This window comes from Oncorhynchus mykiss, chromosome 32, assembly GCF_013265735.2.
Source record: "Oncorhynchus mykiss isolate Arlee chromosome 32, USDA_OmykA_1.1, whole genome shotgun sequence".
In the NCBI taxonomy this organism is placed as follows: Eukaryota; Metazoa; Chordata; class Actinopteri; order Salmoniformes; family Salmonidae; genus Oncorhynchus; species Oncorhynchus mykiss.
In genome coordinates this window covers 41,097,955-41,112,369 of record NC_050572.1, presented here as the reverse complement: position 1 = coordinate 41,112,369, position 14,415 = coordinate 41,097,955, and the positions used below count along the sequence as shown (strand labels likewise).

The 14,415-nt window shown below is 44.7% G+C and overlaps 1 protein-coding gene across 1 annotated transcript; it reads right to left on the bottom strand.

Annotated features, from left to right (window-relative positions):
- Positions 1–248: 248 nt before the first annotated feature.
- naxe (NAD(P)HX epimerase) lies at positions 249–5,325 on the bottom strand. Its single transcript, XM_036971155.1, has 7 exons — positions 5,164–5,325; positions 4,538–4,724; positions 4,353–4,461; positions 3,957–4,067; positions 3,586–3,696; positions 3,228–3,375; positions 249–740 (listed from the first exon to the last, which is right to left on the bottom strand). The coding sequence occupies exons 2-7, from the start codon at positions 4,705–4,707 to the stop codon at positions 538–540; spliced, it is 852 nt and encodes a 283-aa protein (XP_036827050.1). The 5' UTR covers positions 4,708–4,724; positions 5,164–5,325; the 3' UTR covers positions 249–537.
- Positions 5,326–14,415: the final 9,090 nt, after the last annotated feature.

The following is a 14,415-nucleotide window of genomic DNA, read 5'->3' as shown; positions in this document are numbered from 1 at the left end:
CAGAGTTTTTCCTTTATCATCTACATTGTAGAATAGTAGTGAAGACATCAAAACTATAAATAACACATGTAATCATGTAGTTACCAAAAAAATGTTTGCCTTGATGACAGTTTTGCACTCTCTTAGCACTCTCAACCAGCTTCACCTGGAATTCAAGATGACTGGTACTGTATGCATTGTATAAGAATAATGAAACCATCTACTATTTGTTATATTCAGCACTTCAAAAAGAACAGTCTTGACATTTGTATCTTGTATTTTTTAGTTGTTAAAATAGCATAAACAAATAGTTAGCATTATCTGATGTATTGGTGACTAAACTAAATGTTATCATAGTAATTCACAGAAAACATAGATTTTGCATGAATGACTCATGGGTGAAATGTGTGAAACCCCAATTAATGCACAATAAAATGTTTTGAACATAAGATAGAGGGTATTACAAGTGTTATACATGGGAGCATTACTTTACTCACTGCGAATAGCATTTACCCACCAATCTTTTTTTTTTTTTTTTTTACATATACATGGTTGGCACTACTGCAGCTGGTACACACAGTCAGTATTGGGGTACGGAGGAAGGTTGAGCTGGTACTTCTTCTCCATGGCAGGAGGCACAAAACGTCCCCCCAGATAGTGGTAGCGTCCACAGAAGTGTTTTGCTGACTTCTTAGGGGCAGTCAGGGAGATTAGCATGTCTGGCTGGAGTCCATCTGTGCTGCCCTGCTCCACATCCCAACCTGAAGAGGACATATACAGTAGGGGAGAATATCTCCATCCCAATGGAAACATTTTGGCCAAGCTAATAGACTTAAGGCACACTGTATTGAACCTCTGGATTCAACAAATAACGTTCCCAATGTTTTCTGAACAAAATACTGCCCAAAATGTGGTTTTTAATCAAGGCATTTTCTTATAAGCTTTTTTTAGATCAATAGATCAATTTAAATATCTGGTGGTGACCCACAGAAATGCAGGACTGACTATGGCAAGTCAGTTTATATTTGGCTTGGCTAGCTAGCTTGCTAATATGATTTGAATAATGCAGCAACACCAGATCAACAGTATTAGCTATTTAGCCCCGTGCCCCAGTTCCTAGAGGTAAGTGGACTGCGGTGTGAGGGGATGCAGAGGCTCACTCCGTCTGTTGCTTTTCTGGACCACTACCGAGGGTGGGGGGGTATTACTGCCACTTTTACAGTTGCCGAAGCATCACCCAGGTGGGTGCTACATTTCAGTAGTGGATGATCCAGCCTACCTATGGAGGAGGAGCTGCGACTATCCAAGACGACTAAGTGCCCATTGAGGAGCTCCGTGGCCTGTCCGTCTGAAGGTCTCTGTACCATCTATGCTCCCTCTTCTCAAGATACTACCTTTATGTACTGCCTATCATCTTAAGATGTCGAAGACCATCACCCAAATACTGCCAGATTTTGCTAAAATTGTTTTTAAACCAACTTTGAAATTCTACTATATAAAATCAATTATTACCTTGTGATTGAGATATAGTACAGACTGGATATTTTTACTCAACTAGCTTATTAGTGAAAAACATCTACAGTGCCTTGCGAAAGTATTCAGCCCCCTTGAACTTTGCGACCTTTTGCCACATTTCAGGCTTCAAACATAAAGATATAAAACTGTATTTTTTTGTGAAGAATCAACGACAAGTGGGACACAATCATGAAGTGGAACGACATTTATTGGATATTTCAAACTTTTTTAACAAATCAAAAACTGAAAAATTGGGCGTGCAAAATTATTCAGCCCCTTTACTTTCAGTGCAGCAAACTCTCTCCAGAAGTTCAGTGAGGATCTCTGAATGATCCAATGTTGACCTAAATGACTAATGATGATAAATACAATCCACCTGTGTATAATCAAGTCTCCGTATAAATGCACCTGCACTGTGATAGTCTCAGAGGTCCGTCAAAAGCGCAGAGAGCATCATGAAGAACAAGGAACACACCAGGCAGGTCCGAGATACTGTTGTGAAGAAGTTTAAAGCCGGATTTGGATACAAAAAGATTTCCCAAGCTTTAAACATCCCAAGGAGCACTGTGCAAGCGATAATATTGAAATGGAAGAAGTATCAGACCAATGCAAATCTACCAAGACCTGGCCGTCCCTCTAAACTTTCAGCTCATACAAGGAGAAGACTGATCAGAGATGCAGCCAAGAGGCCCATGATCACTCTGGATGAACTGCAGAGATCTACAGCTGAGGTGGGAGACTCTGTCCATAGGACAACAATCAGTCGAATATTGCAGAAATCTGGCCTTTATGGAAGAGTGGCAAGAAGAAAGCAATTTCTTAAAGATATCCATAAAAAGTGTTGTTTAAAGTTTGCCACAAGCCACCTGGGAGACATACCAAACATGTGGAAGAAGGTGCTCTGGTCAGATGAAACCAAAATTGAACTTTTTGGCAGCAATGCAAGACGTTATGCTTGGCGTAAAAGCAACACAGCTGAACACACCATCCCCACTGTCAAACATGGTGGTGGCAGCATCATGGTTTGGGCCTGCTTTTCTTCAGCAGGGACAGGGAAGATGGTTAAAATTGATGGGAAGATGGATGGAGCCAAATACAGGACCATTCTGGAAGAAAACCTGATGGAGTCTGCAAAAGACCTGAGACTGGGACGGAGATTTGTCTTCCAACAAGACAATGATCCAAAACATAAAGCAAAATCTACAAAGGAATGGTTCAAAAATAAACATATCCAGGTGTTAGAATGGCCAAGTCAAAGTCCAGACCTGCATCCAATCAAGAATCTGTGGAAAGAACTGAAAACTGCTGTTCACAAATGCTCTCCATCCAACCTCACTGAGCTCGAGCTGTTTTGCAAGGAGGAATGGGAAAGAATTTCAGTCTCTCGATGTGCAAAACTGATAGAGACATACCCCAAGCGACTTACAGCTGTAGTCACAGCAAAAGGTGGCGCTACAAAGTATTAACTTAAGGGGGCTGAATAATTTTGCACGCCCAATTTTTCAGTTTTTGATTTGTTAAAAAAGTTTGAAATATCCAATAAATGTCGTTCCACTTCAAGATTGTGTCCCACTTGTTGTTGATTCTTCACAAAAAAATACAGTTTTATATCTTTATGTTTGAAGCCTGAAATGTGGCAAAAGGTCGCAAAGTTCAAGGGGGCCGAATACTTTCGCAAGGCACTGTATATCTGCCCTCTAGATTCTATTGAAGTGAGTTAAGGGCCCACCCACCTGAGGGGATGTCAATACTAACTATGGGTACAGTGGTCTTCTTCAGCACGTCCAGGATGGAGCCAAAAGGCTCCCGCACTGCACCCTTGAAGCTGAAGCCAAAGATGGCGTCTATCACCATGTCGTAAGCCTCGTCGACCACCATTGCCTAAGAGGATCATCTCTGTCACTGTCAGAACTGTAACAACTGCACAGCATCACATACACACTCCCAAGATAAATACACCAACAACCTTTTATACAACACTACTGACACTCACAGAAACTTATGTGAGGTAGCCGAGGAGTCAGGACACACACCTAACAACCAAATAGACTTTGTTCTGAGGTTAACACAGGAGCCAGAGCTCACTAGTACCTCAGGCATTTCAGTTAGGAAAGGGATGTCCATCTTCTCACACTGGGTGGTCAGACCCTGGAACAACAGTTTGTTTGGCCTCTTTGGGTACAGTATGGTGGGTGCATAACCCTGTAGTCACACAAAGCATCAAGCACAAAGAATCAGACTATAGGCATGTTACTTAGCAATGCATACTAATAGGTTATTTAAGCCTATGTGATGCCAATTTAAAGTCACTATTACAGAAAAAGCACAACACAGCATTGATTCCAAAAGCAATAGATGCCTTTAAGAAAAATTGGTTAATTATAACAAGAACCAATTCTCTAATATCTGCTGCATGCCTTGATATTTGGAAACATAGCAGATGAGAAGGATGAAACACTCACAAAGAGTTTGAGATGTCTGGCACAGACCAGGCCATCTCCTCCATTGTTACCTGGGCCACAAATCACAAGCAAAGAGGGTCTGGCTTTGACTAGAGAGCTGGTGGGGTAGGCCTGGAGCAGAAGAAAGGCAACAGGTGAATAAAAAGGTAGCCTAAAAGCAACACTTAAAGCACATGTCAAGCTTAAAACCATTTCAACCAGCCTAATAGAGCCCTCATGATTTCCAATTGTGAAATGTCTAATCTACACTATGCAGAGTCTAAATTGAGATAAACTTGTGCTTCTGAGATTTTCCAATGCTGAACAGCACACAGCTGTGGCATTCACCACCTCACAGCACCTTGGGTAGTACCAGTCATTGTAAGAGACACTCCTAGGGGAAATGCTGAGTCTCACCCTGGTGATTGCTGTAGCACAGCTGAGCCCAGCCAGCTCCATCAGCTGGTCCACACTGAATCCATACTCTGAGAACAACTCCTCGTCAATTTGTTGAGCCTCCTCCTGCCTGAGGATACAGATATAAATATTTCACACACACACACACACACACACACACACACACACACACACACACACCTTACCCAAGGTATTTTATGGACTGGGCCATGGTGGACACTTGTCCACTGAAGCACTCCTTATATAGACTATTCGTCACACTGACCAATGGACATGCCCTCCTGCGGGAGAGGACTGTGGTTGCCCGTAATGTCACAAGGAACCCAATCCTAAACAGAGCCCGCACACTCAACATCCAGTTGGTTCAAACACCTGGAAGAGGAGGAACACATTCAATGAGAGACCCATGTTTGAATGTAATGGACACTGAAGATGACAGATGAGTAAACTATTGTTATTGCCTGGGTGACAGTTGTTTCTGGGCCCTTGCCAACTCCTTATGGAATTGTCATCCAATTTTTTTTTGATTTGACAATGAGCAATGGAGTTGACAGGAGCACAAACAGGTCTGGGGGCTGGCTTATGTTATTGTGCATGTATGTGCTTTAAGCTATGGTTTTCATAACTCAAAATATATAAATAACTTAAGTTATCAAGAAAGAGTTCTGCAGTAAAACATCTAAATAACATTTTAAACAGAACTATGCCTAATACCATGCAAGCACAACACTGAAAACCTCCAACTTGTCTACTAGTTTGACTTGCTCACATCCATAACAAAGTGATTTGAGAGATGATTAGTAAGACTCACCAAATGCACAATCTTCTAGATTAAAAGGTTGTTAATTTTCAAATATTCTATTGCACAATTTACGAATCAAATGACACAATTTAAATCGCCTTTAAAACCGTGTGTCTGGTGCAGTTTGTCACGCGAATTGCTTAGCATTTACTTCCTGTATAAACGGAAACCGTTTCTTCTTCTGGTATCATCGCGTTCGCACATTTGTTTGTGCATGCCGCCACCTACTGTGCAGTAATGTGTTCTCAATCACGTTATATTTTGTGATACAAAAATAAAAAGGAAGGAGGAAAGGAAAAAATGGCACCACTAACCTTACAGCTATATACCACTATTTCATCACCCCCCTAAAACACCTTAAGCAGGGTTTCCCAAACTCGGTCCTCGGGACCCCATGGGCAACAACTTTTGGTTTTTGCCCTAGCCCTACACAGCTGATTCAAATAATCAACTAATTACTAAGGACATTTATGTAAAAGCAAATAATTATGTGAATATGTATTTTCAGATGCAAGTGGAAAGGCATAAACCCTCATTTTTTGTAGCAATTAATGTACATGTAATTCTACATTATAAAGTTATTAAAAATAAAAACACATAATAGAAGAAACCATGTGTCAGTATTTTCCTTTTATATGACCACCTTATGTCCTTGTAGCCATTTTCCATATTCATTTTGATTATTTGATTATTTATTTTTTTCCTTTGAATGAAAAGAACAGATAACATTTCAACTGAGACAAACCATATGACTCGGTGGAGGCAGAAGCACATATACATCACAGTGTATCCAGTAATCCAGGTACAAATCAAACTTTATTCGTCACATACAAATATTTAGCAGATGTTATTGCAGGTGTAGAGAAATGCTTGTGATCCTAGCTCCAACAGTCCTAGCTCCAATCTAACAATTCCCAACAATACACAAAAATCTAAAGTAAAATAATGTAATTAAGAAATATGCAGTACAAGTCAAACGTTTGGACAAACTTGATGACAGCTTTGCACACTCTTGGCATTCTCTCAACCAGCTTCACGAGGAACGTTTTACAGTCTTGAAGGAGTTCCCAAATATGCTGAGCACTTGTTCGCTGCTTTTCCTTCACTCTGCGGTCCAACTTATCCCAAACCATCTCAATTGGGTTGAGGTCAGGTGATTGTGGAGGACAGTTCATCTGATGCAGCATTCCATCACTCTCCTTCTTGATCAAATAGCCCTTACACAGCATGGAGGTGTGTTAGGTCATTGTCCTGTTGAAAAACAAATGATAGTCCCAAGAGCAAACCAAATGGGATGGCGTATTGCTGCAGAATGCTGTGGTAGCCATGCTGATTAAGTGTGCCTTCAATTCTAAATAAAGCACAGATAGTGTCACTAGCAAAGCACCCCCACACCATCACACCTCCACCTCCATTTTTCACAGTGGGAACCACACATGCGGAGATCATCCGTTCACCTCCTCTTCGTCTCACAAAGACACGGCAGTTGGAACCAAAAATCTCAAAGGACAGATTTCCAACAGTCTAATGTCCATTGCTTGCGTTTCTTGGCCGAAGCAAGTCTCTTCTTCTAATCGGTGTCCTTTAGTAGTGTTTTCTTTATAGAAATTCAACCATAAAGACCTGATTCACGCAGTCTCCTCTGAACAGTTGATGTTGAGATGTGTCTATTACGTGAACTCTGTGAAGCGTTTAATTGGGCAGCAGTTTCTGAGGCTGGCAACTCTAATGAACTTATCCTCTGCAGCAGAGGTAACTCTGGGTCTTCCTTTCCTGTGGTGTATACCACTCCTACTTTGTCACAACAACTGATTGGCCTAAACACATTAAGTAGGAAAGAAATTCCACAAATTAACTTTTAACAAGGCTCACCTGTTAATTTAAAAGCATTCCAGATGACTACTTCATGAAGCTGGTTGAGAGAATGCCAAGAGTGTGCAAAGCTGTCATCAAGGCAAAGGGTGGCTACTTTAAAGAATCTCAAATATATTTAGATTTGTTTTTGGTTGTTTGATTTGTTTTTGGTTATTACAAGATTCCTTCCATATGTGTTATTTTATAGTTTTGATGTCTTCACTATTAATCTATATTGTAGAAAATAGTACAAATAAAGGAATACCTTTGAATAAGTGTGTCCAAACTTTTGATGGGTACTGTATAAATATTAGATAGGTAGATAGGGCAATGTCGAAAATACAGTCAAATAGAAAACAGTATGTACACATTATTAAAGTGACTACTAAAGTGGCCAGTGATTGCAAGTCTATGTACGTATATAGGGCAGCAGCCTCCATGGATGTTGGCTCGTGATGGTTATTTAACAGTCTGATGGTCTTGAGATTGAAAAACAGCTTCTGTCTCTCAGTCCTAGCTTTGATGCACCTGTACTGACCTCACCTTTTGGATGATAGTGGGGTGAACAGGCCGTGGCTCGGGTGGTTGATGTCTTTGATGATTCCTGTGACATCGGGTGCTGGAGGTGTCCTGGAGGGCAGGTAGTTTACCCCCGCTGATGCGTTGGGCACACCACACCATCCTCTGGAGAGCCCTATAATTGCCGGTGATACCAGGCGGTGATACAGCCCAACAGGATGCTCTCAATTGTGCATCTGTAAAAGTTAGTGAGGGTTTTAGGGGCCAAGGCAAATTTCTTCAGCCTCCTGAGGTTGAAGAGGGGCCGTTTGCGCCTTCTTCACCACACTGTTTGTGTGGGTGGACCATTTCAGGAACTTGAAGCTTTCCACCTACTCCACTGCTTTCCCATCGATGTGGATAGGAGAGTGTGCCCACTGCTGTTTCCTGAAGTCCACGATCAGCTCCTTTGTTTTGTTGATGTTGCGGGAGAAGTTATTTTCCTGGCACCACTCTCCCAGGACCCTCACCTCCTCCTTGTAGGCTGTCTCCTCCTCATTGTTGGTCAGCAGTCCTACTACTGCTGTGTCGTCTGCAAACTTGATGATTGAGTTGGACGCATGCATGGCCATGCAGTCATGGGTGAACAGGGACTAGAGGAGGGGGCTAAGCACGACCCTTGTGGGGCCCCTTTGTTGAGGATAAGCGAAGTGGAGGTGTTGTTTTCTACCACCTGGGGGCAGCCCGTTAGGAAGTCCAGGACCCAGCTGCACAGGGTGGTGTTTAGACCCAGGGCCCCGAGCTTAATGGTGAGCTTGGAGGGTACTATAGTGTTGAATACTGAGCTATAGTCAATGAACAGCATTCTTACATACAGTGCCTTGCGAAAGTATTCGGCCCCCTTGAACTTTGCGACCTTTTGCCACATTTCAGGCTTCAAACATAAAGATATAAAACTGTATTTTTTTGTGAAGAATCAACAACAAGTGGGACACAATCGTGAAGTGGAACGACATTTATTGGATATTTCAAACTTTTTTAACAAATCAAAAACTGAAAAATTGGGCGTGCAAAATTATTCAGCCCCTTTACTTTCAGTGCAGCAAACTCTCTCCAGAAGTTCAGTGAGGATCTCTGAATGATCCAATGTTGACCTAAATGACTAATGATGATAAATACAATCCACCTGTGTGTAATCAAGTCTCCGTATAAATGCACCTGCACTGTGATAGTCTCAGAGGTCCGTTAAAAGCGCAGAGAGCATCATGAAGAACAAGGAACACACCAGGCAGGTCCGAGATACTGTTGTGAAGAAGTTTAAAGCCGGATTTGGATACAAAAAGATTTCCCAAGCTTTAAACATCCCAAGGAGCACTGTGCAAGCGATAATATTGAAATGGAAGGAGTATCAGACCACTGCAAATCTACCAAGACCTGGCCGTCCCTCTAAACTTTCAGCTCATACAAGGAGAAGACTGATCAGAGATGCAGCCAAGAGGCCCATGATCACTCTGGATGAACTGCAGAGATCTACAGCTGAGGTGGGAGACTGTCCATAGGACAACAATCAGTCGTATATTGCACAAATCTGGCCTTTATGGAAGAGTGGCAAGAAGAAAGCCATTTCTTAAAGATATCCATAAAAGGTGTCGTTTAAAGTTTGCCACAAGCCACCTGGGAGACACACCAAACATGTGGAAGAAGGTGCTCTGGTCAGATGAAACCAAAATTGAACTTTTTGGCAACAATGCAAAACGTTATGTTTGGCGTAAAAGCAACACAGCTCATCACCCTGAACACACCATCCCCACTGTCAAACATGGTGGTGGCAGCATCATGGTTTTGGCCTGCTTTTCTTCAGCAGGGACAGGGAAGATGGTTAAAATTGATGGGAAGATGGATGGAGCCAAATACAGGACCATTCTGGAAGAAAACCTGATGGAGTCTGCAAAAGACCTGAGACTGGGACGGAGATTTGTCTTCCAACAAGACAATGATCCAAAACATAAAGCAAAATCTACAAAGGAATGGTTCAAAAATAAACATATCCAGGTGTTAGAATGGCCAAGTCAAAGTCCAGACCTGAATCCAATCGAGAATCTGTGGAAAGAACTGAAAACTGCTGTTCACAAATGCTCTCCATCCAACCTCACTGAGCTCGAGCTGTTTTGCAAGGAGGAATGGGAAAACATTTCAGTCTCTCGATGTGCAAAACTGATAGAGACATACCCCAAGCGACTTACAGCTGTAATCGCAGCAAAAGGTGGCGCTACAAAGTATTAACTTAAGGGGGCTGAATAATTTTGACGCCCAATTTTTCAGTTTTTGATTTGATTTGTTAAAAAAGTTTGAAATATCCAATAAATGTCGTTCCACTTCATGATTGTGTCCCACTTGTTGTTGATTCTTCACAAAAAAATACAGTTTTATATCTTTATGTTTGAAGCCTGAAATGTGGCAAAAGGTCACAAAGTTCAAGGGGGCCGAATACTTTCGCAAGGCACTGTAGGTATTCCTCTTGTCCAAATCGGATGTGTGCAGTGTGATGGCGATTGCATCGTCTGTGGATCTTTTGGGGTGGTAAGCAAATTTAACTGGGTCTAGGGAGTCAGGTAAGGTAGAGGTGATATGATCCTTATCTGGCCTCTCAAAGCACTCCATGATGACAGAAGTGAGTGCTATGGGGCGATAGTCATTTAGTTCAGTTACCTTTGCTTTCTTGGGTACAGGAACAATGGTGGACATCTTGAAGCGTGTGGGGACGCAGACTGGGATAGGGAGAGATTGAATATGTCCGCAAACACTCTAGCTAGCACACTCTACGTATGCTCTGAGGATGCGGATAGGGATGCCATCTGGGCTGGTAGCCCTGCGAGGGTTAACATGCTTAAATGTCTTACTTATGTCAGGGCACGGAGAAGAGCCCACAGTCCTTGGTAGCGGACCGCATCGGTGGCACTGTGTTATCCTCAAATCTGCCATCTACGGTTTCTAGTTTGGGTAGGTGTTAATAGTCACCGTGGATACAACATCTCCTATACATTTCCTATGAACTCAGTAACCTTATCCGTGTATTTGTCAATGTTATTCTCAGACGCTTCCTGGAACACATCTCCACCCGTGTGATCAAAACAATCTTGAAGCATGGATTTTGATTGGTCAGACCAGCGTTGAGTAGCCCTTAGCACGGGTACTTCCTGTTTGAATTTCGGCCTATAGGAAGGTAGGAGCAAAATGGAGTCGTGATCAGATTTGCCGAAGGGAAGGTGGGGGAGGGCCTTATAGGCATTTCAAAAAGTTGAGTAGCAGTGGTTCAATGTTTTTCCAGACCGAGTACTACAGTGAACTTGTTGGTAGAATTTTGTTTGTGTTTTCCTCAAATTTGCTTTGTTAAAATCCCCAGCTACAATAAATGTGGCCTCAGGATATGTGGTTTGCAGTTTGCATATTGTCCAGTGTAGTTCTTTGCAGGCCGTCGAGGTATCTGCTTGAGGGGGAATATACACGGCTGTGACTATAACCGAAGAGAATTATCTTGGGAGGTAATACGGTCGGCATTTGATTGTGAGGTATTCTGGGTCAGGTGAACAAAAGGACTTGAGTTCCTGTAGGTTATCACAGTCAAACCATGAGTAGTTAATCATGAAACATACACCCCTGCTTTTCTTCTTCCGAGAGTTATTGTAACGGCTTTCTTCTATCTCTTCCTCTGACGAAGAGGTGGAACAAGGATCGGACCAAAATGCAGCGTGTAGATTGCGATCCATGTTTAATGAACAAACGTAAACATGAATTAATACAAACACTACAAAACAAAAGAACGTAATGAACGAAACCAAAACCAAAACAGCCTATACTTGTGTAAACTAACAAAGACAGGAACAAGGACACTAAGGACAATCACCCATGACAAACTCAAAGAATATGGCTGCCTAAATATGGTTCCCAATCAGAGACAACGATAAACACCTGCCTCTGATTCAGAACCACTTCAGACAGCCATAGACTTAACTAGAACACCCCACTAGCTACAATCCCCATACATACACACCACATACAAAAACCCATGCCACACCCTGGCCTGACCAAATAAATAAAGATAAACACAAAATACTTCGACCAGGGCGTGACAGAACCCCCCCCCCCCCCTAAGGTGCGGACTCCCGAACGCACCTCAAAACAATAGGGAGGGTCCGGGTGGGCGTCTGTCCATGGTGGCGGCTCCGGCGCGGGACGTGGACCCCACTCAATCAATGTCTTAGTCCCCTCTCCTCGCGTCCTTGGATAGTCCACCCTCGCCGCCGACCATGGCCTAGTAGTCCTCACCCAGAACCCCACTGGACTGAGGAGCAGATCGGGACTGAGGGGCAGCTCGGGACTGAGGGGAAGCTCGGGAGTGAGAGGAAGCTCAGGAGTGAAAGGAAGCTCAGGAGTGAGAGGAAGCTCAGGCAGGTTGATGAATCTACCAGATCCTGGCTGGCTGGTGGTTTTGGCAGATCCTGGCTGACTGGCAGATCCTGGCTGACTGGCAGATCCTGGCTGACTGGCAGATCTGGCAGATCCGGGCCGACTGGCGGATCCTGGCCGACTGGCGGATCCTGGCCGACTGGCAGATCCTGGCCGACTGGCAGATCCTGGCCAACTGGCAGTTCTGGCAGATCCCAGCTGACTGACGGATCTGGAAGAGTCTGGTTGACTGGCAGATCTGGAAGAGTCTGGTTGACTGGCAGATCTGGAAGAGTCTGGTTGACTGGCAGATCTGGAAGAGTCTGGTTGACTGGCAGATCTGGAAGAGTCTGGCTGACTGGCAGATCTGGAAGAGTCTGGCTGACTGGCAGATCTGGAAGAGTCTGGTTGACTGGCAGATCTGGAAGAGTCTGGCTGACTGGCAGTTCTGGCTGCTCCATGCTGACTGGCAGCTCTGGCTGCTCCATGCTGACTGGCTGCTCTGGCTGCTCCATGCTGACTGGCTGCTCTGGCTGCTCCATGCTGACTGTCTGCTCCATGCTGACTGGCATCTCTGGCTGCTCCATGCAGACTGGCTGCTCTGGCTGCTCCATGCTGACTGGCGGCCCTGGCTGCTCCATGCTGACTGGCGGCTCTGGCTGCTCCATGCTGACTGGCGGCTCTGGCTGCTCCATGCAGACTGGCAGCTCTGGCGGCTCCATGCAGATTGGCAGCTCTGGCGGCTCCTTGCAGACTGGCAGCTTTGGCGGCATCCTGCAGACTGGCAGCTCTGGCGGCTCCTTGCAGACTGGCAGCTTCTTGCGGACTGGCAGCTCCTTGCGGACTGGCAGCTCTATGCAGACCGGCAGCTCCTTGCAGACTGGCAGCTCCTTGCAGACTGGCAGCTCTATGCAGACTGGCAGCTCCATGCACACTGGCAGCTCTATGCACACTGGCGGCTCTATGCACACTGGCAGCTCTATGCAGACTGGCAGCTCCTTGCAGACTGGCAGTTCTGAACAGGCGGGAGACTCCGGCAGCACTGTAGAGGCGGAAAGCTCTGGCAGCACTAAACAGGCGGGAGACTCCGACAGCGCTGGAGAGGAGGAAGGCTCCGGCAGCGCTGGACAGGCGAGGCGCACTGTAGGCCGAACCGGAGACACCGAACGCAAGGCTGGTGCCATGTAAGCCGGCCCAAGGAGACGCACTGGAGACCAGATGCGTAGAGCCGGCTTCATGGCACTTGGCTCGATGCTCACTCTAGCCCGGCCGATACGTGGAGCTGGAATGTACCGCACCGGGCTATGCACCCGCACTGGAGACACCGTGCGCACCACAGCATAACACGGTGCCTGCCCGGTCTCTCTAGCCCCCCGGTAAGCACAGGGAGTCTGCCCAGTTCTCCTACCTGGCGTAGCCATACTCCCTGTTAGCCTCCCCCCCCCCCAATACATTTTTGGGGCTGACTCCCGGGCTTTTTCTCCTGCTGCACCTTTGGGCGGCTACACTCCCCTGGTTTAGCCCAGGGTCCTCTCCCGTCGAGGATTTCCTCCCATGTCCAGAAATCCTTATTACGCAACTCTTGCTGCTGTTGTTGCCTGTTACCACGCCGCTTGGTCCAGTTGTGGGGGGTGATTCTGTAACGGCTTTCTTCTATCTCCTCCTCTGACGAAGAGGTGGAACAAGGATCGGACCAAAATGCAGCGTGTAGATTGCGATCCATGTTTAATGAACAAACGTAAACATGAATTAATACAAACACTACAAAACAAAAGAACGTAATGAACGAAATGAAAACCGAAACAGCCTATACTTGTGTAAACTAACAAAGACAGGAACAAGGACACTAAGGACAATCACCCACGACAAACTCAAAGAATATGGCTGCCTAAATATGGTTCCCAATCAGAGACAACGATAAACACCTGCCTCTGATTGAGAACCACTTCAGACAGCCATAGACTTAACTAGAACACCCCACTAGCTACAATCCCCATACATACACACCACATACAAAAACCCATGCCACACCCTGGCCTGACCAAATAAATAAAGATAAACACAAAATACTTCGACCAGGGCGTGACAGTTATTTTTTCCTGTTCTGCACAATGTACTGCGAGAATATGTTACAATCCCTGATGTTTCTCTGGAAGGAGATCCTCACCCTGAGCTCGTCTGCTTTATTGTCCAGAGACTGAACATTAGCAAGTAATATACTCGGAAGCAGACTAGAAGTCCATTCCGAATACCTCTTCTCCGCCGAAAGTGTTTTGGAGCAGCCTCTGGAATAAGTTGAATTGCCCTGGGGGGTACGAACAAAGAATCCAATTCGGGAAAGTCATATTCCTATTCGTAATGCTGGTGAGTTACCGCTGCTCTGATATCCAAATTTATTTTTGGCTGTACGTAATAACACAAATCATTTTCTGGGCTAATAATGTAAGAAATAACACACACAAA

Coding starts and splice junctions, on each gene's coding strand:
- naxe (XM_036971155.1), bottom strand. CDS start 4,707: ATGTTGAGTGTGCGGGCTCTGTTTAGGATTGGGTTCCTTGTGACATTA. Junction 4,462..4,537: donor CAGTCCATAAAATACCTTGG/GTAAGGTGTGTG, acceptor CTGTATCCTCAG/GCAGGAGGAGGCTCAACAAA. Junction 3,376..3,585: donor TCCTAACTGAAATGCCTGAG/GTACTAGTGAGC, acceptor TGATCCTCTTAG/GCAATGGTGGTCGACGAGGC.